At 38.6% G+C, this 27,510-nt stretch overlaps 1 protein-coding gene across 4 annotated transcripts; it reads right to left on the bottom strand.

Moving 5' to 3' along the window:
- Positions 1–7,684: 7,684 nt before the first annotated feature.
- cops7b (COP9 signalosome subunit 7B) lies at positions 7,685–25,728 on the bottom strand. Of its 4 annotated transcripts, none has more exons than XM_004914384.4 (7): positions 25,439–25,728; positions 23,694–23,878; positions 22,280–22,355; positions 20,510–20,598; positions 16,424–16,626; positions 13,052–13,157; positions 7,685–8,862 (listed from the first exon to the last, which is right to left on the bottom strand). In XM_004914384.4, the coding sequence occupies exons 2-7, from the start codon at positions 23,853–23,855 to the stop codon at positions 8,704–8,706; spliced, it is 795 nt and encodes a 264-aa protein (XP_004914441.1). In that variant the 5' UTR covers positions 23,856–23,878; positions 25,439–25,728; the 3' UTR covers positions 7,685–8,703. The 4 variants fall into 4 exon arrangements, with proteins under 4 accessions (XP_004914441.1, XP_031758038.1, XP_004914442.1 ...); XM_031902178.1 differs by having other exon boundaries at positions 25,471–25,728; XM_004914385.4 differs by having other exon boundaries at positions 25,479–25,728.
- Between the last annotated feature and the right edge of the window lie 1,782 nt (positions 25,729–27,510).

Genomic DNA, 27,510 nt, shown 5'->3' with positions numbered 1-27,510 from the left:
AAAATGGGACACTTGGGAAACTCTTTCGTCAGAAAGTTAAAGACATCAGCGGTAATAAAGCCACCCCTCAGACCGACCTGTAATGAGTTGTCAATCTGTTTTTTGAAGGACCACACCGGGTCTCTGTCCAGTTTGTCCGAAAGTTGTTTAATGATCTCCTGACGATAGTCAGAGTAGTTAAGGACCAGTACCGAACCTCCCTTTTCCGCAGGTCGGATAACAATGTTAGGATTTTGGAATAGACTATCGATGGCATCTCTTTCATTTCTAGTTAAATTAGGGTATTTACGTGCTGTGTGTGTGTGTTTAGGGGTCTCATCTATAAGTAGTCTGGTAAAAGCTTCAATAGATTTGGGGGTATTAGGTGGTTCAATTTGACTGGGGGCTTTAAAACGTGTAATGTGGTCAGAAGGGGTGCGTAAATGGTCTTTTAATTTCATGTTCTGCTGGAATCTATGAATATCAATCATCATGTCAAGTGTATGTGTCCAGGGTCGGACTGGGCCGCCGGGACACCGGGAAAAATCCCGGTGGGCCCCAGCGGCCCAGTCCGACCTTTGCCGGCGCTCCCCCTACTGACTGTTGCTCCCCGACGCGTTCAATTTATACGCGCTCGGGGAAGACGTCAGGCGGGGGCCCTGGGGGTTTAGGGGACGCGGCTGGGGCACCTGCAGGACCCCTGGGGCGGGAGCCCCGGTGGGCCCTGCACCCCCCAGACCGACCCTGTATGTGTCCTAGGCGTAGGAACAAAAGTGCCAACTCAGACTCCGTCAGTGTTTGGGTACTAAGGTTGAAAACTACTTGTTCCTTTGTCTCAGAACACCATTAACCCATATGGTCTTAATGAACTTGGACTTTTGTGTTAACCATTCTGAAAATTGTCATTAAGGAGTGTCTTTGTATCATATTATCTACTATGTAACATTGTTGCTTATTTGGATCCTGTTTGTTCTTTTTCCCCGTGTAGCAGTTTTGATACTAGTCGTTACTATTACCTCAAATAGCTACCTTCAAATTGCAATATCTATTGTGCTTGTTGTCTCTTAGCTATATTTTCTTATATTTTCTCATATTTCCCTAACTCTCTCTATACTATGCTCTCACTTGTTCCTTTAATGCGTTTCATCTTACAGTGAGACCCTGTATCTGTAGGCACATATCCCGTTTAACTGTCCAACATTTTTTAACGCTTCTGGAACTTTTCTATTATCAACATTTTATTTTTCCTCATTGGCGGCACATTTTTGAATTCCCTGGCTATGCCTTTCCCCACACTCTGTAAGCTGCATGATGGCCCTGTGGGACAATACATGGAGTCTAGAAGTCTCCCCTTTGCCGGGTACTGACACTAGTACCGTACTGGACCGTAGTGTGCATTCCATAATATAAATTAACCCAATGGCTGTGTATTGAAATTTTATTAAACAAAAAAGTTTATTTTTTATATAATAACACAAACTTTCAATTGAGCCCTGTCTGACAATGGTCTCCTATACTCTTCAATACTGGACAGTAATATTTGGCACGTCGCACTGACATTTGAGTCTCCCCTTGGCGGGTCTAGACTCCTTGGTCGTACCCATAACCAGCCGTCGGAGTTGGCGCTGCAGGTAATAGCGCTTGTCATTCCTCACATTGGGTCTCGTAGTACAGCCACCGCTCACTGCCGTTTATGCCGGCCGATCGACAGAGACTAACCTTTAATGTGAACTATTTGCTGAAGTCGCGCCCCACACCAGGTGATGCCACTTTTATTATTCTTTATATGCTTTGCCCATTCTGTTTTCCTGAAGCACTCCAAGCACATCGCGGACAGTGGGAGGTGCCGTTCAGTTTACATCAGTACCTGCGCTTTCACTTATTTCACCTTTTGTATACTTACCTTCACTCTAACCAGTGTTTTTCCCTTTGTTCCACGGTACCTTGTATTTGGGATTTTTTTTTCTGTTGTTTGATTTATCCTTTTGATTTTTATTTACTTTTTCTTTATTTCACGTTTTTGAGTACATTAACACTCCCACTTTATGACGTCACTATGCATTTGGCGCCACTGTCGAGTTTATTAGGGGGGTTTGTGTGTCATATTTGCACTTTGATAAAGGCTGCATAGACAGCCGAAACGTTAGTCACCTGTTATATATATATATATATTTATTATATATTTTTTTTCTTTTCTTAAAGTGATACTGACACCAGAAATCAAACCTTTTTTATAACATTGTCATAACATTGCCTTTGCGTGCTATTTATAATTTTGCCATAAAAGTATTTGTCCAAGCTTTTACATTCCCTATCTGATCCTCCATGTTCCTCTATAAGGGGGCTGCCATATTTGTCCAGCAGGGGGCCGTTAGCATTAGAAGCTGTAACTGTCAGGCTGAGAAGGGACAGTCAGGCTGGCAAAACAGTCAGGTTTTGGGATTTCAAGTAACAATTACTTACAAAAGCAAACCTATCAGCAAAAAATGATCAACATGACCTATAGGCAACTTTTTATGTAGATTCATATTTGAAAAAGTTGTTTTTTCGTGTCAGTATCACTTTAATAGTGTATATGGCCACACATTAATCTGTGTACAGGGCATTGTTTTTTTGTAGACAAAAATGTATTTGGGACAAAGGGCACCCCATAATAAGTAAGCAACGCAACTAAAAACTGCTCTAGGAAAAGTAATTTACCTTGTGTGCCCTCACGTTTAATCTGTAGTACCCTGAGTGCCCCTGTAGGGTTCTGAAACTTGACCACAAGGCTGTTCTACAAATCAGGTCTACTAATAAGCCACTATCTTCCATACATAAGGGTGACATTGCTCGAGTTGAATAAGCCTTCAGTCCAGCTGGAACGGATTTCCACAGGGATGTGGAGGCAATGGAAACTGCAGATTTTATCTACCTGGAAATGGTCATCTTCGATGCAGACTTGCCTTTCCTATTCCTAGAAAAGAAAATTAAAAGATTATTTGATCTGAAATTTTAAATAATTGTACTCTTCTAAGAAAGCAGAAAACACATTTTTTTTTAACATTTAGGAAATGTAAATCTTTCTGCCCTTCACCCTTTTGGATCTGGGAAAAAACTAGAAATATGACTTCAAAGTTATTGTAGAACTTGGATGATACTTTAGGTCTAAGACAGGATCTGTTCTCAGAATTATTCCATCTTAAAATATGTGAAGATATGGTTTTTTACAGGAAAAGCCTGTAATTCCCCTGCATGTACCACTGAACAATTTTGCTAGTAGAAATGCAATTTTGATGGAAAGGTGATACAAAAAGACTCCTCGAGCGGTTTAAAAGGTGATCACAGATGGGCTTTCAGAACATCCAGATTCTAAATTCCACTCTGATCAAATATTCTGCATGGGTTTAAGAAACCATCTTATAAATGGGTGTTCAGCTAACGGAAGATTCCTAAACACTGAAATTGCCGCAATATGCACCTTGAGTGTGTTTGGTGCTAGTTTTTTAGGACACCTTTAAACAAAAAATCCAAAATAAAAGGAATAGAAACAACCTTTGGTGTAAGCTTCCTCTTAAAACACCACTTACTGAACACAAGCCAAATCCACAGACAAAATTTTATAGTAATGTCTTTCCTGCTGTAAAGCAAAATAAAGGAGATATCCCCTGGGCTTTCATAATAACCCCTTTCAGTCTCCATGCTTTTAGCTAAAGGGATGCCGGATTCAGGTGACATCATCGCTTGGGACAGAAGATTAACAAAAGTGGCAATGGAGGACTGATTGACAGATGAAGGAGGTCTCTTTACCAACTTCTCCTGACATAGGCTGGTGCTATCAGTATTGTTTCTGTTGAACAAAGAGTAATTGGTATGACCAAGATTGGAGAATAAACACTGAGGAAAACTTCCTTGTGTGGAACCAGAACCCAAACTCCACAATCTTTGAAGTCTTGGATCGCATCTTCCATAGCAAGTCTTGCCAAAGCCTTTTTTGAAATTGGAGTTTGTATAAAAGAAAGAATTCTTTAGAATAACCTTTTTCTATTATTGGAGAACACATCAGTCTGATGCGATTTTCTCCCATTCCTGAAAATGTTTTTTTAGCCTTTGTCCAGCTGGCATGCTGAGAAGTGGCATTGATTGTAATTTGGGCGACCCGTCCCTCCTAAAGGGCTTCCTCTAAATCAGAGGCCCCCCCAAACTTTTTTTTTTACCCATTAGCAACAGTCACATTTTAAAAGTGTTAAGGAGCAACACAAGCATAAAAAAATTCTTGGGGTGCCAAAAAGGGTTGTAATTGGCTATTAGGTAGCCCCTATATGGACAGGCAGGCTACAGGAGGTTCTGTTTGTCAATACACCAGTAAAACAGCTCCAATTCCGATCCAAAAAGTTTCTCCTCCTCAAAGGGCATATTAAAGAGACCATTTTAGAGGCTGTGTCAGCAACCCAGGGCTTTAACCATAAAACTCTCCCTAGCTGAAGTAGCAAAAGCAGTAGGTCAATAGAGGTCAATGTTGTTCATTTAAAAAAAAATCTGAAGCAAATACAAGTATAGGAAGGTTAGACAAAAGCTTTTAGCACTTTCTAACTGCAAGACCCAGACTATCCGAGACCTGGCTACCCACACAGCTGATAATGTTAGTTTAAATCCTGCTGCTGCTAAGTGGGTTTCTATCAAAGTAATTGATTAAACACCCTTGTGTTCAAACTTTACAGTGAACCATAAAGCCACTAAAAACGTTCCAATGCCAGCGTTTTCATCAAACTGGGAATTCGTGCTGTGTATTCCTTTATCACAATTGTGCCGCCTTCCCCAGAGGGTGGCAACTTACTAGAAGTAGGCATTTGTATGCATATATCAAATGACTCTCATATGGCTTCCTGTTTTCTCTCTGTAATTAAGAAGCAGGGGCAGTAACCCAATGTATTAAAAAATGTTTTAAAAGTAATGTACTTACATAAAATCCTTTTGGGTCAGCACAAAGTTAAAAAGACAGCCGGAGTGTGGAGTTTCGCTGGCGTCTCCCCTCTCATTTGTGTTCCACTGTGCTGAGCTTGATATGACGTTAACTTGACGTGTTTCACTGTGACCTGCTTCCTCCTTCTTAAACTCATTAAGCATTCCAGTTGCCATAAAAATGCGCCTTCCTCAAACTACATTCTATTCACATTTTCATTACCTATAATGACCATTGGGGACTTTTACAATTCCATGGGGGTATTTTCTACTAAATATTCCAATAAAAAGCAGATATTATTTACAATAAATATCCATACAAATTCAAATACATCACTAAAAAATATCAGAAAAAAAAAAGAAATTAAAGCAGTCAAAGACTATAAAAATGCCCTCAATAATTAAACAAGGGTGTTTAATTATTATGATCATACTACACTTATTCCCTTGTAACCTTTGGCACTGATCTATGTTATATGTAGATTTGAGAATCCAGCCTTGAGGAACTGTGAATGGGATTGACAAATGGACTTATTTTAAAGAGTGAACTTCTCCTTTGATTAATTTAAAAGGGTTTCCATCAAAGCCCCTTCTGCTTTCCTATTCATAGGGTCCATTAGACCTGTGCTTTCTCTAGAGGGAGCCTTTTCCTCCTACCAATCTGAGCCACAGGCAGATATAACTTTGGCGCTACATCAGGAAAAAGTATATTAAACTTCTTCTGCAACACTTTGTCTTTTTATTTTGCCCATTTTTCAATCAACAAGAAAGGAAGCTTTATGTCTATTGATATTAACAAATTATTTGCTTCCCTTTGGTTTGATGGAATGGCTGGTCTAAAAAATTCTCAATCTATCTAGTGTCCATTAGCAAATGTCTGGGTGCTTTGTATGATTTGCAGTCATAGGAAGCAGTGCAGAAATCTGTTAACAACAAAGTTAATATTCCTTGAAATGTAAATTCTTACCAAGAGATCATAACCAGTGATGTACAGAAATATGCTTGGGATGTGGTTTATTATGTATATTCCTTTATTAACAAACTAAACATTTAGCTATACCCTTAACATCTATTTTTGTTATGCATCCCTGTCTCTCTATGAGAGAAACCACAGAGAAGCTCCTGGCAGGACACCTTCTACTAATGAGCAGAGATCAAGCAAACATTCTTCATTTCTCTATGTCCTCCAGGTACACATGTTAAGGCCTGTATCACATTCACCTACAATAGAAATCATTTCAGTCACATACAGCTATACTTAAGGATCCGCTGCAGTCATATTTTCCTAGAGGTGAAAAGGAAAATATTTTGTTTATAAGTTTTTTTTTTTTCCCAAGAATTATCAAATGCCAGGTTGACTCAGCAAATACATTCTTAATTTATATATATGTACATATGTAAATCATGCTGTTATGCCACTGCTCCAAAGTAAGTTTCTATGTCTAATTTTATACCTCTGCATGTTCGCTCCTGCTGTAAAGTAGCATGTGCAGGATTAATACATGTGTTGGTTGGGGGAGAGGTGTACTACAGACTATGAACATACAATATTATCTGGAGATACTGTTTGCCAAAGCTCCTCCACTACAAAGCTTAGAAGAGAGCGGACTTCTAGTTCATAGTAAAAGCAGGCACTCAGGACAATTCAGGATGTATAGTGCCTGATCCCCCTTCTTGGAAACTTCAAGCATAGCTAGGAAACTTTCATTATGTGAAGCATATGAAATATTTAAGTAAGATGCGCATACTATTACAGCAGCATATAGATGGATCATGTATTAAACATTTTGATGTTAATGTTCCTTTAGCAGACTGAAGTAAAACACATTGCAGTGTCACTAATGAACTTGCAAATATTTGTTCCCAGCTGCTTGCTTCCTAGAAGACCCTCTCTCCTTCACTTGTATCCCAAAAAGAACTTGGGTTCTTCCTTGTTTCTACAGACTGCAATGATAATCAGAGAGAAAAACTCAGAAAGAGAAGCTCAAGAGGAAAAAAAGTAGGACTCAGAAGTGAAATCTAAGACTAGACAACACATTAATGTTTGTGCATCCCTTTGCATCAAAGCCAACACTGATCTAATGCAGGACTAAGGGTAGGCAAAGAGTACTGTCTTCCTATAGATTTAGTAGGTGCCATTGCTCCCCAATATGCACCAGACTATTATAAGAGAGGCCAATGTGTGATTTATTTGAATTCACAGTGTTGAAACACAATATAAATCACACACTTGTTGTCTATTTTTAATGCAAACAATTGCCTCCCTGCACTACCATCCCTTTTGCTACAGACCAATTCACTGAGCCAACCGTCACTTCCCAGGTAAATAAATTATTGAAAATAGGAGTAAGGGGGCAATGAGGGGAAATGAGATGGTGCATTGGCTCATGAGAAAGAGATGGAAATACAAAGTGATTCGCACATGCCAAAACAGGAGATAAAGATAATGTACCATGGGATTTACAGAAAAAAAAATAGGATCAGAAAAACAAGAGAGGACTACAAATGAAGGTGTGCAAAGTAAGTTACTTCCCATAATAAATAGAAAATAAAATGTTTAACTGTTTTTCATGTATATACTGTAAGTATACTGCTGACAATTTTGTGGAGCTCATGTTCTATACCCACAGCCTTAGCCACTATGAGTTTTTCCCCTATTTTGTGGCATGTACACCCTTTAAAATACATAAACTCTTTCCCACCATGTCAAACCTCTATATTAAAAACACCAACCTCAAAAATAAAAGGAATCCAAAAAAGTGTATTTTTTTTTTTTTTTTAATAATTTGGAGATTTATAAGCACAGCAACAGTAACAGTAACAATATCGTTGACAGGCTGCACACTTCCCCAACTGAGGACATTACTAGGTCAATGCAGTTATTTGGCGCTATACAGGTCAAACCTGCATGTAAAATCCCCAAGCTTTTCTCCAGGCAAGTGTAAAGGGCTTTTGTAATAGCTAGAGGTTTCTTCCTAGCACCATTTCCTTCCTGCTCTAAAAAGTTTCTGCTTCTTGAATTATGTAGGTGGCATGAGCATAGGCCACACCAGCTACAGTTGCTATGTTACAATCCATAAACCCCAAATTATCAAAGATAAACAGAATATTCTACATTGCCCACCTGACTGTAAGCCTTTGAAACCTGAGAACCAAGTGGTGCAGTTACAAACGGAAGTTCCCCCAACTTTCTTTTCTACCCATCACCCACTTCTCTTTACAAAATAATGTCACCATATTTTGTGGGTGTACAATACTTTTTAGGGACCATAAAATATTATTTTCTCCTCCTGAAAATGTCAAGGCAAAGCTAGTAACAAGTTTTCAACCTGGAGAAAAAGAGCAAAATAAAATATTCTGGGGTGTATTTAAGAAACAGAGAGCATTATCTACAAATATGCCCCTTGCACATTTTAAATCCCTTAAAATGACAAGATCAAAGTCACCTGGATTTTAAATAATCAGCAAAAAGAAGCCATTTTTATAATCCTCTAACTAGTAGAGGAGCCTGCTGTACATTGCAGCATGTCTCACAAAAAGCCTCTCCAGCAGGAAGGGGATACGCAAACTGCTAGGTAAATTGTCCTGCTCAGATAAAGAATTGCCAACCAAACAGTCACAGCATTGTTACTGCAATGGGTTCCTTCTTGCCCATGGCATTTTTATTCTCTGAGAGGTATGGAGGGAGGAAGAGGCTGATACACCGGTCAATCATGATTTAGTCTGCAAACAACCCGGGAGAGTATGCAGGCCACTGGAGCCTTCTCCCTGAACCCATCTTCATTAGTGGCGACTGGAGACCAGACCTTTAACCTTCGACATCTTTTTGGTGGGCTGTCGTTGTTCAGTTAGTGGAGGGCCCTCACGCTCTGCCAGATGCTGGTCGGTATCCTGTGCTGAGGAGGAGGCTGTGGCTTTCAGAGTCTTCTTTATATTTGTCACCTAATCAAGTATAGATACAGGAAAAGCAATGAATATATCGCTAAAGCAACTTACATAGTTAACTAAAAATGTATATACGTTGCCATGTATATAAGCCAAAAGAGCAAAATTGGCTTAGCTTTATGAAGAAAACAGCAAATAAATGATTGTTTTATAGTCACAGTGATGCAGGACCAGGCAAAAGATACAGAAGCACTGTGACACTGTAGACTTATATTTCCATTTAGTGTGCTTTGCCTCCCTAACTGCCCCACATAGTTTTATATGGAAGAGCACAGCGAGTCCTCTCAAGATATGCCTTAGGGCATTGACACACAAGGAGATTAGCAGCCCGCAATAAATCTCCACCACAGATGACTAGTCCCTTTCAAATGCTTTCCCACTTTGGGTAAGCTCTAAAGAAAATGCAAAAAAATGATTACAACGTGGTGTATGAAGGATTTCTTACAAATTTCTCCAAAATTTTTTTTTGTATAAAGAGCAAGAATATTCCACAAGGATATATATGGAGACAGTGCCCTCTGCTGGTAATTCAAAAAAATGTCTTCTATGTAACAAAATGTTTACACGAGAAGCGCATTGTGGTAGAGGCTAAAACGAACCCCAAAAAGTTTTTTGAGTATATTAATTATAAAAAGATGTGGCCAAGACTTGCCATTTGTTGGCGGATAGCGGCTGCATGTGTCTACACCCAGGCAGATATAATGCTTTCAGGTGCAGGCACAATGAGTACTGGCGTACTGTCGGCCTGCAGCTATCCACAGGCTGACAATACGACCAGTGTGCCCTTGCCCATAGGCTATTGCCACACGCAATGGATTCTCTGTCTGTGTTTATCTGCAGGCTAAGAATCCGCCCCCACACATTGAAAAACCTGCAAGTTGTGCCTGCACCCAGAAGCACTGATTAGGCCCAGGTTGAGGCACGTGCAGCTTATTTTAGACGAATAATGCTTGAGTATGCAGTTTTGGTTTAAAATATGTTGCGTCTGCCTGCACCCGGCCTAAATCAATAATTTCGGGAAAAACTTGTTGATTTTTAAAAGTGGAGGGGTAGATACTGCCCGTGTGGCACTAGCCTTACTCCATTTTTCCAGCTTAAATGTCTGCCTCCATGGCTACACAGCATATAAACTATAGTAGTCTTTCTGAAGCAAACACCAAACATTTAGAGCAAAGACACACAAGGAAATTTGTCGCCCTGTGATTAATCTCATCTAGCAGTGGGGACTAAACTTGAATGCGAGAATGTAAATCGCCTACAGGAAAACATAACATGTTTTCTGCTTTCTAAAGTCATCTCACAACGCATGTTTTTCTACCACCGATTTACACTATTGCCGGTAGGAAAGCTTTCACAATGCAGCATGTCAGAAAGGATAAAATGTCCCTACACCCATGCAGCCATTTTATCATCCCTGGCTGCCGGTGTGCCTACAAATCTGCACTGACATGGCTCAAAGAAAAAGTTACAAATGTACAGCACTTTTAAGGTTTCCTTATACCTTCATGAGTTTACTGGTTTCCAACTGGAATATGTAGAAGAAATAAGTAATTTTGCCTCCAGTAGTTCAGCCAATGAAAGCTTCCCAACTAACTGCTGCAGAACTACCATTCCCAGTAGCACCCGGGAAGTTCTCTAGCTAAGCAGTAGAAAGAATGCAAACCAACGCACCTTTTCACATATTATGTTTGGCAAGATAAATGAGAAAAACAGCAACTGAAATACAATTACCTGTGATTTCAGTTTAATAATGCATGTGATCTAGGTGTTGCATGTAAATTAAGCATTTAGCATGCATTAAAAACCAAAAGGCATTTGCTGTGCATGCTGGGAGTGTTGGGCGAAAGGAAGAAGTAAGTGCAATTAATTGACTGCTGTGTGTTTTCTAAGTGTTACCTGGCTGACTGAGGTAAACAGCTTTTTTTTCCTCTGCGAGTTTAGTAAGCTGGTAGGTAAACAAAACAGTATTTTGAAAATGGGGAGCACCTTTCACTGATCAGAAAGAAACCCAAAGAGAGTGTGCAAGGTCAAATAATTCAAGCAGAAAAAATTTAAAATTTTTAATTGTGGATTTCAATTAAGTTTAAGTCTTAAGGGAGCAACTACCGGTAGATTGAACCAATGTGGAAAAATTGGGGGAGGTGCAATTTTGTAGGTCAATAGGGACTGACTTTTACTGCTGGTAACAAACAGCATTTCTCTTCTCTCTTTCCTTCTGCCTTTTAATTAAGGGGGGGGGTTAGTCAAGTAAATTCTCACCAGGCTTTGTGTTCTTTGGTATATACCTCAATAAGTTGCTGACTGCACAGCGAGTGTGGGAGGACAAGAGGCTCACAGAGCAACTACTGGCAGGGGCCCTGTGAGTGGGGTATGGAGAAGGGACAGTGGAGGCTAATGAGGGAGACAAGCTTGTGAAGCTTGTCAAGAGGAGAAGTAAGGGACAGAAGGGTAGGGGGGTTGGTCCACAGATGTCCAAACCAATAGATTTGCTATTTTTGGTGAAGATGCTGGGGTGGACAGCTCTGAACTGGCATTGCTATATCAGCAATACCGAAAGCAAAGACAGAAAATGAGGAACGTATTGTGGTAGAGGCTAAAACTAACCCCAAAAAGTTTTCTAAGCATATTAATAGTAAAAAGATGTGGGTTGAGTGTGGCCCCATTAAATTATGGTAACAATATGGTTATAATGAAACAGGCAAATTGCTAAACCAGTTCTTTTCTTCAGTGTATGCAATATTCCTATATTGCAGAGTGCCAAGATCCACCTCATAGCTGCACTGTTGGCTCAGCTCAATCTAGTCAGTGGCTGACGCATATCATTATATATAAAGGGTTAACTGCACCAGGGCCAGATGGAATACACCCACGGTAACAGAAAGATCTTAGTTTAGTGCTAGTCAGGCCTCTGTTTCTGATATTCTCAGAGTTGCTTTCATCTAGTATGGAACCTATGGATTGGAGGAAATCTGATGTAATTTCTCAATTTAAAAAGAGATTAGGTTCTTAGCCTGGCAATTATAGGTCAGTAAGTTTGACATCCGTTGTGGGCAAGTTATTTGAAGGCTTGTTAAGGGATCACATTCAAAATTATGTTTTGGAAAATGGCATTATGAGCAGTAATCAGCATGGCTTTATGAAAGACTGGTCATGTCAGACTAATTTGATACCGTGCCCCACAATTGACTTTCTAAACTAAGGTCTGTTGGTCTTAGTGAAGTCGTTTGCACATGGATAGGAAACTGGTTACAGGATCAGCTACAGAGGGTGGTTGTTAATGGTACATTCTCTACTTGGAGTAAGGTTCTCAGTGGGTTCCCTCAGGGTTCTGTATTGGGTCCACTGTTATTTAACTTGTTCATTAATGACTTTGGGAAAGGTAAGTAATGCATCAGTGTTCGCAGATGACACAAAACTCTGTAGCCCAATTAATTCTATCAAGGAAGTGGGCATCCTTGCAGCAGGATCTTGACAAACTAGTAATCTGGGTGGATAAGTGGCAGATGAAATTTAATGCCATTTATACCCTTAATGGGACTGCACAAATCCATAATGGAGAAGGAACTTGGAGTTCTTGTAGATAATAAACTTGGCTGTAGCAAGCTATGCAAGGGTAAACAAGGATTTGAGCTGAATCAAAAGGGGCATGCATTCATGGGAGAAGAGGGTTATTCTTCCACTTTGGTAAGGCCCCATCTTGAACGTGCAGTTTTGTTTTCCAGTCCTTAAACGGCATATTATTAAGTTAGAGAGGGTCCAGAGAAGGGCAACTAAGCTGGTAAGAGGTATGGAAAGTCTCAGTTATGAAGAAAGACTGGCCAAGTTGGGGTTGTTTAAACTGGAGCAGAGGCTATGAATAAATATATAAGGGAATCATATAATAATCTCTTTAATGCTTTATTTACCAGTAGGTATCCTTCCAGCAGACACAAGGGCACCCATTTCGAGAAGAAAGGAGGTAACTATGTTACTGTCATTTTTCTTATTACGATTATTCCAATGCAGTTTATAATTTAGTATGGGGACAGTCATTACAAAATAAATCGCTGGTTCAAAATAAGATGTTTTATCCCATTCCTTTCCTATAAGAATAATGAGAAAACTCGAGATGCTTTCACCATATAACTTATATTTCCTTAGCCTACAGTTGCTGGTATAACATTGCATTGTGTTAGCAGATACTTACCTCTGTCTCTATCTGTTGTTGTGTACGAATGTGATTCTCCTTATACTGATTTGCCCTCAGGACTTGTTGTTCAATTCCCACTAACACAGCTTCACAGCCATCACACCTGAAACATATTGTTGATTAAAGGTTATTTTCAAATTGGCTTTCTCTCTCTATTATATACAGAGTTCACAGGGGGCCCAAAAATAACAATCTTATTGAGCATCAGAGGCCACCCCTTTAGATTAGAAGAACAGAGTATCCATTTGAAGCAGCGTAGGAATGTTTAACTGTGAGGTTGTGGAATGTCCTTCCTAGTGATGTTGTAATGGCAGTTTCTGTTAATGCCTTTAAGAGGGGACTGGTTGGATTCTTAAACAAGCATAGTATCCAAGGCTATTGTGATACTAATGTCTACAGTTAATGGTTGTATTATAGTTTATTTATGCAAGTGTATAAATAGGTAAGTATAGGTTTGTGTGTGCTGGGTTTACTTAGAAGGGTTGAACTTGATGGACTCTGGTCTTTTTTCAACCCAATGTAACAAACTTCTTTCCTAGAATTTCTATTTTTTGCATACAAATAAGGTGGGGCATTAGAAAGTTTTTACTTGAAAGGTCCAATATCTATTATAGATGGATAAATTGGTTAAAAGGAATACAGATTCAGACAAGGGATGCAGATTTGTTTTACATTTTTTATGCTCAGTGTAGTTTATGGTTCCTGATCAGCATATTCTTCAAAACACAGTGTTTCAACATCAGCTTATAAGGTATTCCATAAAGAGTGAAAATGTTACAGATAGATATAGGGCATTTCTTGTGAGCAGAGGACTAACTGTGTCCAAAGCCTCCACCTTATTTGTATAAGGATTAATAAGATTATTTATGGAAGTGAATGTCTGAGGAGCTTCGCTTACTTCCTTTTTTAATGTGGAATTCCCATTCACCTCCCTCAATACTAAGTGCTTACAGCAGGCACTGAAAGATTTAGTCTGCAAGGCTTCTGATATAATATGCAGGCCAGAGGGTAAGAGTTACTGAGGAGATTATTTTAAGGCAAGTAGCAAACAGGGCCAACTGAAGATTTAGAGACACAAAACCACAAGGTTCAAGAGAGGTGAGAACATTTTCAAACTCAAAGTTTATTGTGGTATTTTATTCTTCCGTTCCTTTTCAGTCCAGTGACAATAATATTCTAAAGAAATGTTGTAATAACATTGACTTTCTTGCTGAAACCACTTTTATCACGTGTAACGAACAATTTATGCTCTCTAAATCATACATACATGTGCTCACTTTATCCTCTCTGGATTACTGGATTCTAGTGCTTCGCATTCTAAGAAACATAGAAGTATTTTGCTTTTGAAGCTGAAATTGTTTAAAGATCAAATCCCTTGGTTTTCTAGGTTTCTTACTTTACAGAAGCTGCACTATTTGTTTGTATTTTTGGGCTGCTAAAACCAACTTGCCACTGTTCCAAGGAGGGCAATTCTTTGACTTTGCTGTGTCCTTATATCTTTAACCTGTGCTTAGTGTCCACACCGGGATATAAAAGATGAGAGAAAATAAAACTTTCAAATCAGAGGAGAGATAGCATTATAATTAAAAAAAAAATCCAAACACAAAGAACAGCAAACTAAAGGGAAAAAACTGAAACCTGCAAGGGAATGGCTTGTGCTGAGATGGGAAGCTTGTACAGTACACAGGTATAGAATCTATTATCCAGAATGCTTGGGACCTGGGGCTTTCCAGATAAGGGATTTTTTTCCAGATCACTATACCTTGCATCCACTAAAAAGACATTAAATAAACCCAACAGAAATGTTTTTCCACCAAAATGAATTTATGCAGTTTAGTCATACTCAAGTACAAAGAACTAATTTATTGTTGAAGAGAAAAAGCAATCATTTAAACATTTTGAATTATTTGCTCAACGTGGATAAAATATGGCCGTCCCGCAATTCTGAGCTTTCTGGATATCAGGTTTACGGATAAGCATATCTGCATAATGTACTACACCAAGAAATGAAGAAAATACAGTAGTACTTTAAAAACAGCAGAGTATCAATCCCTAAATGACTTAAGTCCATACAAGTGGGTAGTCCTACTCACATATGTTTTAAATTTAAATCTAAAACACTAGCAGACCTCTGGTTTCAAACACAGCAACAGCCTGTTTCTAAATTACACATTTGGTTTGTCTCTGAATTCTTAACTTCATGTAGTCTGAAGCTTTTCACCCCTAGCCAACTGTAATTTGATTTCACTGTAATTTTTTCATAAAATTGCCTGTGTATTCTTTTTCTTAAAGCTGTGACTATGCGTGAAGAGAAGGTACTGAAGTATACTGAGGGTGTGAGGGACCGGTCAATAAAGTAATAATTTATAGCATTTGCTTCTCTCTTGGGTTGCCCAACAATCTTCATCTGTTCTTAGCCTAATTCAGTACCTTTCCCTCTTTTTGTCCATTGGGAACTTCAGGATTATTTATTCAATCTAGAGCTGAGAGCACTTAGCTGATCCTGGAACAGGTGATCACCAGACAAGAGCTGTTTACTGCGCATGCCTGATTAATTTCCATTGGAGCAGGTGGCAGCAAGAATATGCTACTCTTTTATAACAATAATAATATTTGCAAACATCTCTAAGCCTATTTGTAATCTTGCTAGTAAATGTAACAAGATCAACATGAGCATGGGAAGATGAAAATAAAAACTGATAAACCCTAGTCTATCACACTAATAACTAATTTTATAAATGAAATCCACTTCAAGCAGCAATGAATAGAGCATTAAATGAAATGCACCTCCACATGAAAAAAAACCCTCTTTGTATTAATAAACCCTAGTCTATCACACTAATAACTAATTTTATAAATGAAATCCACTTTAAGCAGCAATGAATAGAGCATTAAATGAAATGCACCTCCACATGAAAAAATGATTATATAAATATATCAATTGGCTACTCAGGTAGTGGGCCAAATCAGGCTGACCTGATCATTTGACACCCAAAAAAATTTAATATATTTGGACCTCCATCCTCTTGTGTCTGACTTATTGCAACTGTGTCTTGTATTTATTTGAATTTATTGTTATACTTTGTATTTATCTATTATCTTAAAAAAAACCCTCTTTGTATTAATGTGTTCTACTGTACAGCGCTGCATACATAAGTAGCGCTTTATAAATAAAGATTATACATACATATATACAAAAAAAACTATTGTGAACTAGTGGTGTGCAGGCAGGACCGAAATTTGTGGTATCCACAGGACGGACAGGTTTAGGCTGATAATTTCACCCTCTTGTTGAAAACACCACCTTGAATAAAGGGAAAAAGAGGTATTCTATTACACGCTTATATAAAATCAGGAACAAGTGCTTACCACTCTTGAAGTGTTTTGACAATGCTACTGATGTCCTTTTTGGGAATGTCCCGTCCGATGCAGAAATCAACCTCTAGCACATGGTTGCGCTGATCCAGTTTGCCCTGAATAATGTCTGTATAAATAGCTTCTATGATAAGATCCTCCAGCTCCCTGAGGTTCCTCATTTCCAGATCTTTCAAGAGAACTGAGTAAGGAATGCACTGAGACATAAAGAATACATTTTTGAAGCTACCACTGCCAAAGACTCAGGTCATATAATACATTTATATATATATATATATATATATATATATATATATACAGACAGAGTACCGCACACAAAGGGACTTTATATAGAAAACAAAAATATTTATTGAAAAAAATCCGACGTTTCGAGCACCAAACTGTGCTCTTCCTCAGGGACAAACCAAAAGAAAAAATACATACACACCCCTTAAATACCCTACTGTGCAAAATGGCGCCAAAAAGTGCAGGTCATCACCATAGTAACCAATGTAAGCGGTGGGGAAGCTTCCCAGTAAGCTATTTATTGTTTTACTTCTCGGTCAGCTCTAAATGGCAACGTGCACTTGCTTCTGGTGGGGACTCTCCCATTTCACTGATCTATAACATTGTATCTTATCTACATTGATACTCTCACTCTGCACATCGGCTACACATATTCTTTTTGTTTCATTTCCTTTTTGTCTGTGATTTCCTTTAGTAACCAGCTGTATATGCAATTATGTTCATGTATTGTATTTGTGATTTTTACTTTGTGTATTTATCTGTTTACATTGGTTACTATGGTGATGACCTGCACTTTTTGGCGCCATTTTGCACAGTAGGGTATTTAAGGGGTGTGTATGTATTTTTTCTTTTGGTTTGTCCCTGAGGAAGAGCACAGTTTGGTGCTCGAAACGTCGGATTTTTTTCAATAAATATTTTTGTTTTCTATATAAAGTCCCTTTGTGTGCGGTACTCTGTCTGTCTACCAAAATTGTTTGACCAGCACCAAGGGCATTTGCTTTATTTATAGGGTGTGCTCCTCTTTTGTTTTTGTATGTATATATATATATATATATATATAAAATATAAATATATATATATATATATATATATATATATATATATATATATAATATATATATATATATATATATATATATATATAATACATATATATATATATATATATATATATATATATATACACACACACACACACACAATTAGTCAGTCTTAATTTACAGAAAAACTTAATGGTGCCATTGCACTGCATAGTAAAATCTTTTAATTCCAAAAAAATTTCCCACTATCTCTTTAAATAGAAAACATCATGCTTTATTTGCATAATAAATAATTTAGCAAAAATAAAGAAGTGCAGACTAAGTGAAACATTAAGAATATTAATGAACATACCCATGCAATTTTACATTAAATTGAGTAAAAATAATTGCATATTTAGAAAGCTTTATCATACAAAAGAAAGCAGAGTTCTTCTTTCTGTGCTGCTTTTTGTAATATGTCATAATGTGGTAAATTCTTTTCTGCATTTTCATTTCCTTGTATTACTGACATTTTATTATAGATATAAACCCTTTAAACATGTCAACTGGTGATTTGTAATTTTATTTACATGGTATAAGCATATGCAAAAAAAAAGCAACAGTTCAAACAAGCAAGTTCTTTAAATCTTCTTCTATAACTTAAATTGGACAATCAGCATCACGGAGCTGGAACACGCAAACACGGCACATTTAGAAATGCTTAGAATATTGTACGCCTCTAGGGCAAGCAACATAGCACCATGACCACCACGGGAGCCTGCTGCACAATCCCTACTTAAAAACAGAGCTAATTAGTTCTCTCTAGAGAGCTCTGTGCTTCCCTGCACTCTCTCCCTTACCTCCCCAGCTTAGTTACTGGACCAGATTTACTAGTTTGGTGAAAGTCATAAAGTGGAAAAGAACTTAGCTGACAGAAAAAAAATGGAAAAAGTTATAAATGCCATAAGCTGAATCCTTGCTAACAGAACAAAGGAAAATAGCAGTGTCCATATAAACATCATGTAATGTCACGTCCTCTCCAGTCAAAATTTAAAGTTTCATAAATTTCTTTTTCCATTGCACTTCATTTTGTAAGAGATTGACAAAGCTCCAGCAGCTTGGTGTTAAGAAACTGGTGATCTTTTTACATGAACAGTTTGTTAAGCTATTTTAAGTTTACAGCTGTTTTTTTATGAGTATTCTTTATTTTTTTCTTCTCTATCAAATGAAAGAACTGGTATCCCTCTCATAAGCACATAGGCCCAAGACTCTATAAAAAAAAACTGTCCGCAATTTTCTATGTAATTATACCACATGTTCCTCAAATTATATTAAGTTATGTTGTCACACTGAGAAATCTAAAGAGTACCTTTAAAAGCTGTGGACATTAAATTTTGTTGGAAGGTACATGTAGCCTGTGAAGCTCAAGAGCTTAAGGGCCAAATGATCAGACCAATTCATGAATTGTTCTCAAGGGCATACAATCAGGGAAACAAAAAGAGTAATGTAATAACAGGCATGTTTGCTGCAGGTCTAGAAACTCAAACAATCAAATGTCCAAGTCCAAAAGTACACTAGTAAAAGCTACCTGATAATTGGCTCCTATCAGCTACTACAACTAAAACACACTGAATGGAAGATGGGGTTTGCTGTAGTAGCAATGAAACACTCTGTATGCAGCCTAGGTGTCCCAACTATGCTACAGTGAGCATATTCTGTACTGGATTATCTTGTCTGCTATAACTGCAGTGCCTGATTGAAAAGGTGTCCTGAAATTTTCAAGTTTAACACAAATACAACATCACCCTTAGTGGCTGTAAAGTGAATGTTTCACTATTGCCAGTACAGAAAAACAATATGGCATCATTCATTTATGTAGGACAGGGGTGACAGTGAAATCTTAATGGCAACATTGAAGCAAAAAGTGAAACAATATTAAGAGGGATTGCTCCCCTTTAAATTAACTTTTAGTATGATGTAGAGAGTGCTATTTTAAGACAACTGGTTTTTATTGTGCAGTAGCTCCTCAGTTTTTCAAGAGCTATCTGGTTGCTAGTGTCTAATTTAACCTAGCAACCCCTTTTGCCCGTCATACCCTATGACACAATTACCTGGGGATGACAATTTTTTTATTTTTAAAGGTAAACTGGCCCTAAAGTACCAGAAAACACCTGAAAAGTACCAGAAAACATGACAATGATAAACATCATGAATGTATCCATTTAAAAATATGGGTTACACTCCAAATTCAAGCACATTGGACATAAATCACCTGCCAGCTGTGGCAACAAAAATCTATATTTTGAGCAAAAATAAGTGTTAACCCTTTGGGAAACTGACATGGACAATAACATGAAAAGTATTTTTAATACTATTTCAGTAACATTTTAAATAAATTACCATGCATATAATCCACCATGAGGAGAACATGCAGTTAAATCAATTAAGATCAATTACAGCCGCAAACAATAATCAAGTATAAAGACAGTTTATTAAATAGAACACACTATTAAAAAAAACAAACAACAAAGATTTCTTATGTCAGTGCTTATTATGTGCTTTATGTACAACATAAAATATACAGTGCTGTGTGATCAATAACTTCCCACAACCAAGGACTTTAAAGGTCCCCATACACGAGCAGATCCGCTTGCTTGGCGATGTCGCCAAGCGAGCGGATCTTCACCCGATATCCCCACCTACGGGTGGGCGATATCGGGGAGCGTTTAGGTAAAAAAAAATAAAAAAAATTCGATCGTTTGGCCCTGGGGCCAAACAATCGGATTATGTGGGCGGCAATGGGGCAGTCGGTTCGGGGACCGCATCAACGAGCAGATGCGGCCCCCGATCCGACTGAATTTTCTAACCTGGCCGATCGATATCTGGCCAATTTTAGGCCAGATATCAGTCGGGCAGGCCCCTCCTTTCTGCCCCTACACAGGCCAATAAGCTGCCGAATCGGTCCAAGGGACCAATATCGGCAGCTACTATCAGCCTGTGTATGGGGACCTTTAGACCAAAACTTCATAATGGTAAAGACTATTGCTTCACTTACCTTCATCCTGGATGCAAGGCTCACGATGGTCAGATGCTTTAACTTGTTCTTCTGTACAGCTGAGAGCTCTGGCAGGCTGTCCTTTGAGGCTAGCAAGACAAGGCAAACAGGAACACATCACTGCCGCTCACTAATGACAAAGCATACAATTTCTTATTTTAGCTGTCCAGTAGGCAACTATCCTGGCAGTGTCACCTTTACTTTACTACTGACATCCAATGGGTTTGTACAAACCACCACACAGGCTTTATAAAAGTGTAGATTTCATTTTACACTAGAAACATGCACAGTTGGTATAAAGTTAAATACATAATTATAAAACTGGAGCTCGCAAAAAAAGGAGTTTTCCCTTTTGGCATAAATGGATTTTTAAAAGCTCTAGATTCATTATTTATAAGAGGTTATGCAATAGTGTTACAGTGGAACTTATATATTTAGACCTAGCAAAATACATTTAAAAAACTCGCTACCTTGAGTAAAAACTAGCAATAGAAAAATGATGTAAATTATGTAAGAATTTAAATATCTATCCCTTTTCTATTCAAGTTTACTAGACTTGCATCAGTCTCTAAGGCTAATGCCACACGGGAGCTGATTACAGCCTGCAGAAAAGCACAGGCCTAGAATCAATCCCAACACTGCCATTTTTTTGTCTGCATCTGGAACCATTGTTTCGGGCAAGCAGGCACCTACAGTGGATATTGGCGTTCAAACACAAGGGTTTGCATTTGGGAGCAGATATCTACCACATGTACCTGCACCCAGGCTGACACAATGGTTCTAGGTACAGGCAAAGAAAAGAAATTGAATGGTAGCGTCGGGGCTGATTCTTGGCATACACTTTTATAAGTATTAGCCTCTCCTAAATGCAAACTCTCATGTTTCAGCACCGATATCCGCATCGTGTGCCTAGACCCAGGCCAACACATTGGTTCAGGGAGCTAATGGCAGCCTTGGGGCTGATTCACATGCTGAGATCAGCTCCTGTGTGGCATTGGCCTAAGTCAATTATTTACAAATGGCTTTGCAGGTGCTTTTAGCTATACTGGACAGACCAGTGATGGGCTGTGTTAAAAGAGGTGCAGAAATGTGCATTTAGCCAACTGTTTTAACAGAGCTTTATAAATATGCCCCAATATAATTTTCGCAGAATGAAAATTGTAAGCAATATTAAAAAATACCTTACAATTACTTTTTTTTAAATGTTCTTTAAAGGACAAGGAAAGGCTAAGTCACTTGGGGGTGCCAAAATGTTAGGCACACCCAAGTGACTTTAATCGCTTACCTTGTACCCGGGGCTGGTGCCCCTGTTAGGAGAAAACAGCACCAGCCCGGGGTACCAGTAGCGATGCGCTTCCTCCTTCGTTTAGCTGCGACTATACGATAGGCGCATGCGCAGTAGAGTGAAAAGCCGACTTCTCTGTTAAAGTTCTGCTTTTTCACTCTACTGCGCATGCGCGCGCACGGAACCAGGAAGGAGGAAGTGCTGCAGGTACCCCGGGCTGGTGTTGTTCTCGCCGAACAGGGGCACCAGCCCGGGGTACAAGGTAGGCGATTTAAGTCACTTGGGGGTGCCTAAAATTTTGGCACCCCCAAGTGACTTTACCTTTCCATGTCCTTTAATTGTGCATATCATTTTTTTTGTCCTTTTGGTGGACATCCACTTTAATCTGTTTGTAAATGAGTTATATAACAAGTTTAACACAGAACACAGAAGAAATAAAAACAATGACACATCAGTAACATCATCCAGTAGGAGGACTTTCTTACCAATATAATCAGGATATGTTCCATAAGCAAATAAATTCAGAAGCTTCAAGTAACCAGAATGGGGTCCATCACCAAGCTTATTGGGGTGAAAGGGAAATTGAGAAAGAGAGAAACATAAATAAACTAATAAAAAATATAGTATAGTCCAAAGAAGTACATGAACCATATCTTGTAAGTGTGCATAAAGTGGGAGGCACAATGCCAGGCTAAATGCTTAACACCATTCTATAACTTTTTGGAGTACATGTGGATATTAGGGATTTAAAAAAAAAAAAAGAAAAATACATTTTGTTCAATAGCAAATACAATTTTTAATTAATGTATATTGGAATGGAAAGTTGCTCATAATTACATTTTCTTTCATTGCGAAAAAACAGTTTGAGTGGAGAACCTCTAACACTTTCCATAATTACACAACTATCCACAATATTACAAATTTTTAGGTAAAACAAATTTAGACAATTGCATTTTTTAAATTTTAAGAAAAATAAATCTGAGATAAAACACATGGCCCATTTGCCCCAACCCCATCAAGTCACTGATTGGTTACTGACTGCTAACAGCTTAGAGAGCTGTAAAGGAAGAAGTAGAGTTCCGCCCATTATGTTAGACATTTGTTCACTCCAGCCTTTATAGATTACATTTTTGCCTAACTAACTATATTAGAAATATTATTTATTTTGCACAGCCTAATACCAACTGAATTACCATTCAGTGACTTGAGGGGGGGGCCATATGGGACATAAATTTTCAGTCCGTTTGCATTTGAATCTGACCTGCGTGCTCACAAACTACCTGAACAGTTATGTCCCACGTGACCCCCCCTAAAGTCACCGACTAACTATGAGGTTAGAGAGCTGAAAGCAGGTAGAAGTGGACTTCTTGCTAATATGTTAGGCATCTACCCACTCCAGCCTTTATAGATTACATTTTTGCCAACTAACTATATTAGAAATATTTTTAATTTTGCGCAGTCTATCTATATTACGCAGTTTCATTTTTACACTGAACTGTTCCTTTAAGGGGATGCTGCAGACTTACTATTAATCTTTGAACAACCAGAGTGTCTGGTGTTAAAAGATGATTATATTTTCCCTCAAATATATTTGTTCACTGATACTGAATTTAGTGAATTGTCAACTAAGCAATATGGCAGCAGTGTTTCCTCACTAGTAGCAGTGTCCTATACAGATGCCAAAATAAGAAGCAATGATCAGTTGCAATAAAAAAAACATTCAAAAGGGTTCATAATGACCACTGTAAAAGCAGCATTATTACTATTCCTTTAACATTTTATGATTTTAGAAGATTTTCTGCACAGCTATACAGTTTTTATTGGACAAGTATTGTGCCTAAAGTTTCAGCAGGTTAAAAAAACATTATTAGAGAAAGAAACAGTAGCCTTCATCCTTACCTCTTGCACGTTAAGTAAATCTAAAAGTTCCCCAAATACATAGACTCCAGGAGCCTCTAATACTTGGTTTATAAGAGCTGGAAGGGCTGAACCTTTTGTGCCTTTGGCTAATAAAATAAACTGCTCCAGAATGTTACTGGATGGCTTTTGTTCTCCTGCCATGCTATAGTTGTTCTCCTACAACTCTATAAATAAGAAGCAAAAAAAGTTACATGGCATGAACAATAAATGTCAGCTAATTCAAAGGAAAATTATGCACTTTCAGGGTTACATTTAACTTGTTTACATAAAAAATATACTTTCGGAGTGGGGCGGCAAACATTCTGTACATTCAACATTTATTCTTAGTGTATTCGCATTTACAGATATAATCTGGCGATGCCACTACTGCTACAATTAAGTTGTCTATAAAGATGTCTATGTCTGTCAAGATTTACCTCTGCTGTGGTAAACATTTATTTATGCAAGTATGAACCGCTGCAGTGTTCAGTGGAGAATATTCTAATCAAATACATAACTACTAAAGAAAAAAGTTTAAAATAATAATTAGATGAAATATAATTCCATCGAGGCACACAGTGGTGTAAAACAAAGACAGCAGCCCAGAAGCTGCTTGAAAAGTATGTCTGATGTGCAATATATAGGAAAATTGTACCACATATGGTTAAGTTATTAAGGTTATTAAAATTCACAATGAAATTCCATGATCATAAAAAAGGCACCAAGCTCTTTGAAGAAGAACACACTTGGGCTCTCTCAGACAAACAATTTTTATGTTATGCAATCAATTATGAAGCCCAAAACAGGGAAAATGGCTCTTGATTGTGGCCTATTATTTATTAAATAGCATTATTAAAAGACAACTAATCCTCTATTTTATTTTAATGATTACTATTAAACTACAACCTTCAATCACCCATATAACATTACAATTCTATGTGTAGTTGGTGTCAATAGTGTCCAGATAAAGAAACAAAACAAAAACTGTAGTACCGTGTTAGCCAGTGTCAAAAATAATAAGAAAACACAAATACAAGGAGTATTGTAGAAATTATACCTATATTGGCTAACAATAAAAATACACTGCAAGCTTTCGGAGCTCTAAAGCCCCTTCGTCAGGCACAATACAAATGAAAACTGGAATCTTTTTCATTTCAGTTTTCATTTGTATTTATCCTGACGAAGGGGCCTTAGAGCTCCGAAAGCTTACAATGTATTTTTATTGTTAGCCAATATAGGTATCATTTCTACAATACTCTAGTATTTGTGCGTTTTTATTACAGATAAAGGAAGCACCAGTAAGTATATCGTCATTTTTGGGCATATAGTGCCACAACTGTCAAATATATGACAGCTTCAATGTCAAGGGAATTGTAACTGGGTTATATGAATCCTTTTTTGGCAATGGTTACAAAAGGACAAAGCACATTTGCTAAAGCACAAAAATGTCAAGTTTGACAAACTTTTGGCATAACAAAGATTTGCCACAATATTTGCAATTTACTAAACCCATAGTACAACAAATGTTGTTGCATATTAACTTCACATTGACAAATGTGCATCTTTTACACAGGTGTAATTACACTACTGGTAAATGTAATAAACAAGCCAGTTTATCAAGCGTCAGTACGTCTTTTTGGTAAAAAGTAGTCTTATCTGGTGCAAGCTGGCTATCTGGCTGGGTAATCTAGCAGCATAAATAGCTAAAAGTAGTAGTTTCACACCCATATCCACATCACACCCACCACATAGAGTAATAATCCTGAACAGAATTTGCAGTTTTACTTGCACCTGGAGGCGAGCAGCGTGGATTCTGCCTCTGACAGACGCCCTGATTAGCTTTCCGTAACACAGAGGTCCCAGGGCCACGGCACTGGGAAGAACTCTATAATACTGCGCTGCTTTTCGGAATCGTATAGTAATTACTCGTTATTTCGGCATGGATTTAACAACTACCCCCTTGTCAAGAGGCTCTGGATAGGAAGATTTACTAAGCTACATCAGTTCCTCCTATTTGCCCTATGACGTTTAGTACAATTCAACAAAAATGCTAGCACCGGCCAATCACAGTCGGAATCCCTGCTGAGCGATATCGCCACGCACCAATTAGGAGAGAGAACGTCGCACGCAGGGCGGGACAAATCGATTTCAAGTGTGGTTGAGTGCTCGCGCGTCATTAAGTAGAGAAACCTCACGTCGCATAGAAACGGAGAAAAGTTGTACGGGACACGAAAAGGGTCAAAATACATACACTGACTATTGGTTTCAGGCGGTAAAAGTGTAATTGATTGATATTAACATAGTTGGGAAGATATTGGGTTGTATTTTAGGTTAAATCTACTAAAGTAGGAACATATCTTATTCAACCTTAGTATGTGTCAATATGTCAGGTGTATGTAGCTGGTGATGCTGCATAATCAGTAAAAATTGTAATTGTAACTTACCTGCTGCAAGAAATAAGCCTGGCAACTAAAGGAGAAGGAAAGACAGTTTGGCATTTTACTGTGAATGGATTAGCCACAATAGTGCAAGCTAGGACTCTATTAGATTCTATTAGGGCAGGAGAGATTTAGCAGTTGCACACTTCCAACTCATTATTATTAACAGCCCATATCAGGAAGCATGCAAATGATAAATTTCTTTATAATCCCACTGACTATATTAAACTAAAGGATCGTGACTTTGCCAAAAAATCCTGCATAACATCATTGGTTATCCATAGTAGGAGTTAAGAAATGTGCAAGGGGTTAACCTCTCAATTATCCCACTAGATTCATTGTATTGGAACTTGTGCTTGCGGTCACCTTAAAAAACAATTCTCTCCAAATTCATTACCTTTTTAATTTTTGCTTTTTTAATATATGTGAATTGAAGTGAGGTACTAGTTTTTACTGTGATTATATGTTATTGTGAATATTGGTAGGCTGGCCAGCCAAATTTTTAAGGTGTTTTTAATGTGATAGATATATTCAATACTATTAAATTGTGATTTTTATTTTTGCCTTGTCTGTTGAAGGAGGTAGAGGTGGGTGGGGCCCCCATCTTTTAGTATTGAGTTTTAGGGTGTTACTCTATTGGAACAATTGTAAAGACCTTTTAAGGGCTGTCTCAGACAGGGAGACTAGTCGCCCGCGACAAATCTCCCTTGTTGCGGGTGACTAGTCGCCCCGAAATACCATCTCACCAGCGAGTATGTAAATCGCCGGTGGGATGGCATACGCGATTTCCCTTTGAGAGGAAACTTCGGCGCCGCACAGGGCCGCCATCAGGGGGGCACAGGGGGTACAGCCGTCCCGGGCCCGGACGATTTTAACTTTAAAAGGGGGCCCGGCGGTGCTACAGTTTTCTTAGTAGCTCAGGCCCCCTTAAATCGATTCCGGGCCCTGTCATTGGTGGTCAGCGGGGGATCCTATTGGTCGCGCCCCGTGCGTACATCACGTCAGTATGCACGGGGCGCAACCTTATAAAAGGGACTGTCTTCTGCCGGCACTCAGAAGCGCCGAGGTCTCATGCAGGGAGGGCCTTGCCTGAAGAGCGCGAAGCCGCCGCTGCCGACGACGAACAACAAGATGCTGGCTACCAATGCACTTGGGGAAGGGGGGCACAGCTGGCTACCAATGTACTTGGGGAAGGGGGGCACAGCTGGCTACCAATGTACTTGGGGAAGGGGGCAAAGCTGGCTACCAATGTACTGGGGGAAGGGGGGCACAGCTGGCTACCAATGTACTTGGGGAAGGGGGGCAAAGCTGGCTACCAATGTACTTGGGGAAGGGGGGCACAGCTGGCTACCAATGTACTTGGGGAAGGGGGGCAAAGC

Source organism: Xenopus tropicalis, chromosome 5 (genome assembly GCF_000004195.4).
Source record: "Xenopus tropicalis strain Nigerian chromosome 5, UCB_Xtro_10.0, whole genome shotgun sequence".
Lineage (NCBI taxonomy): Eukaryota > Metazoa > Chordata > Amphibia > Anura > Pipidae > Xenopus > Xenopus tropicalis.
This window is presented reverse-complemented; position numbering and strand designations above follow the sequence as displayed.

Excerpts from the sequence above, each read along its gene's own strand:
- cops7b (XM_004914384.4), bottom strand. The coding sequence starts at position 23,855 with ATGGCAGGAGAACAAAAGCCATCCAGTAACATTCTGGAGCAGTTTATT. Across the intron at positions 22,356-23,693 it reads ATTTACTTAACGTGCAAGAG|CTTGGTGATGGACCCCATTC; the intron begins GTAAGGATGAAG and ends CACCCCAATAAG. Across the intron at positions 20,599-22,279 it reads AACATATCCTGATTATATTG|CCTCAAAGGACAGCCTGCCA; the intron begins GTAAGAAAGTCC and ends TTGTCTTGCTAG.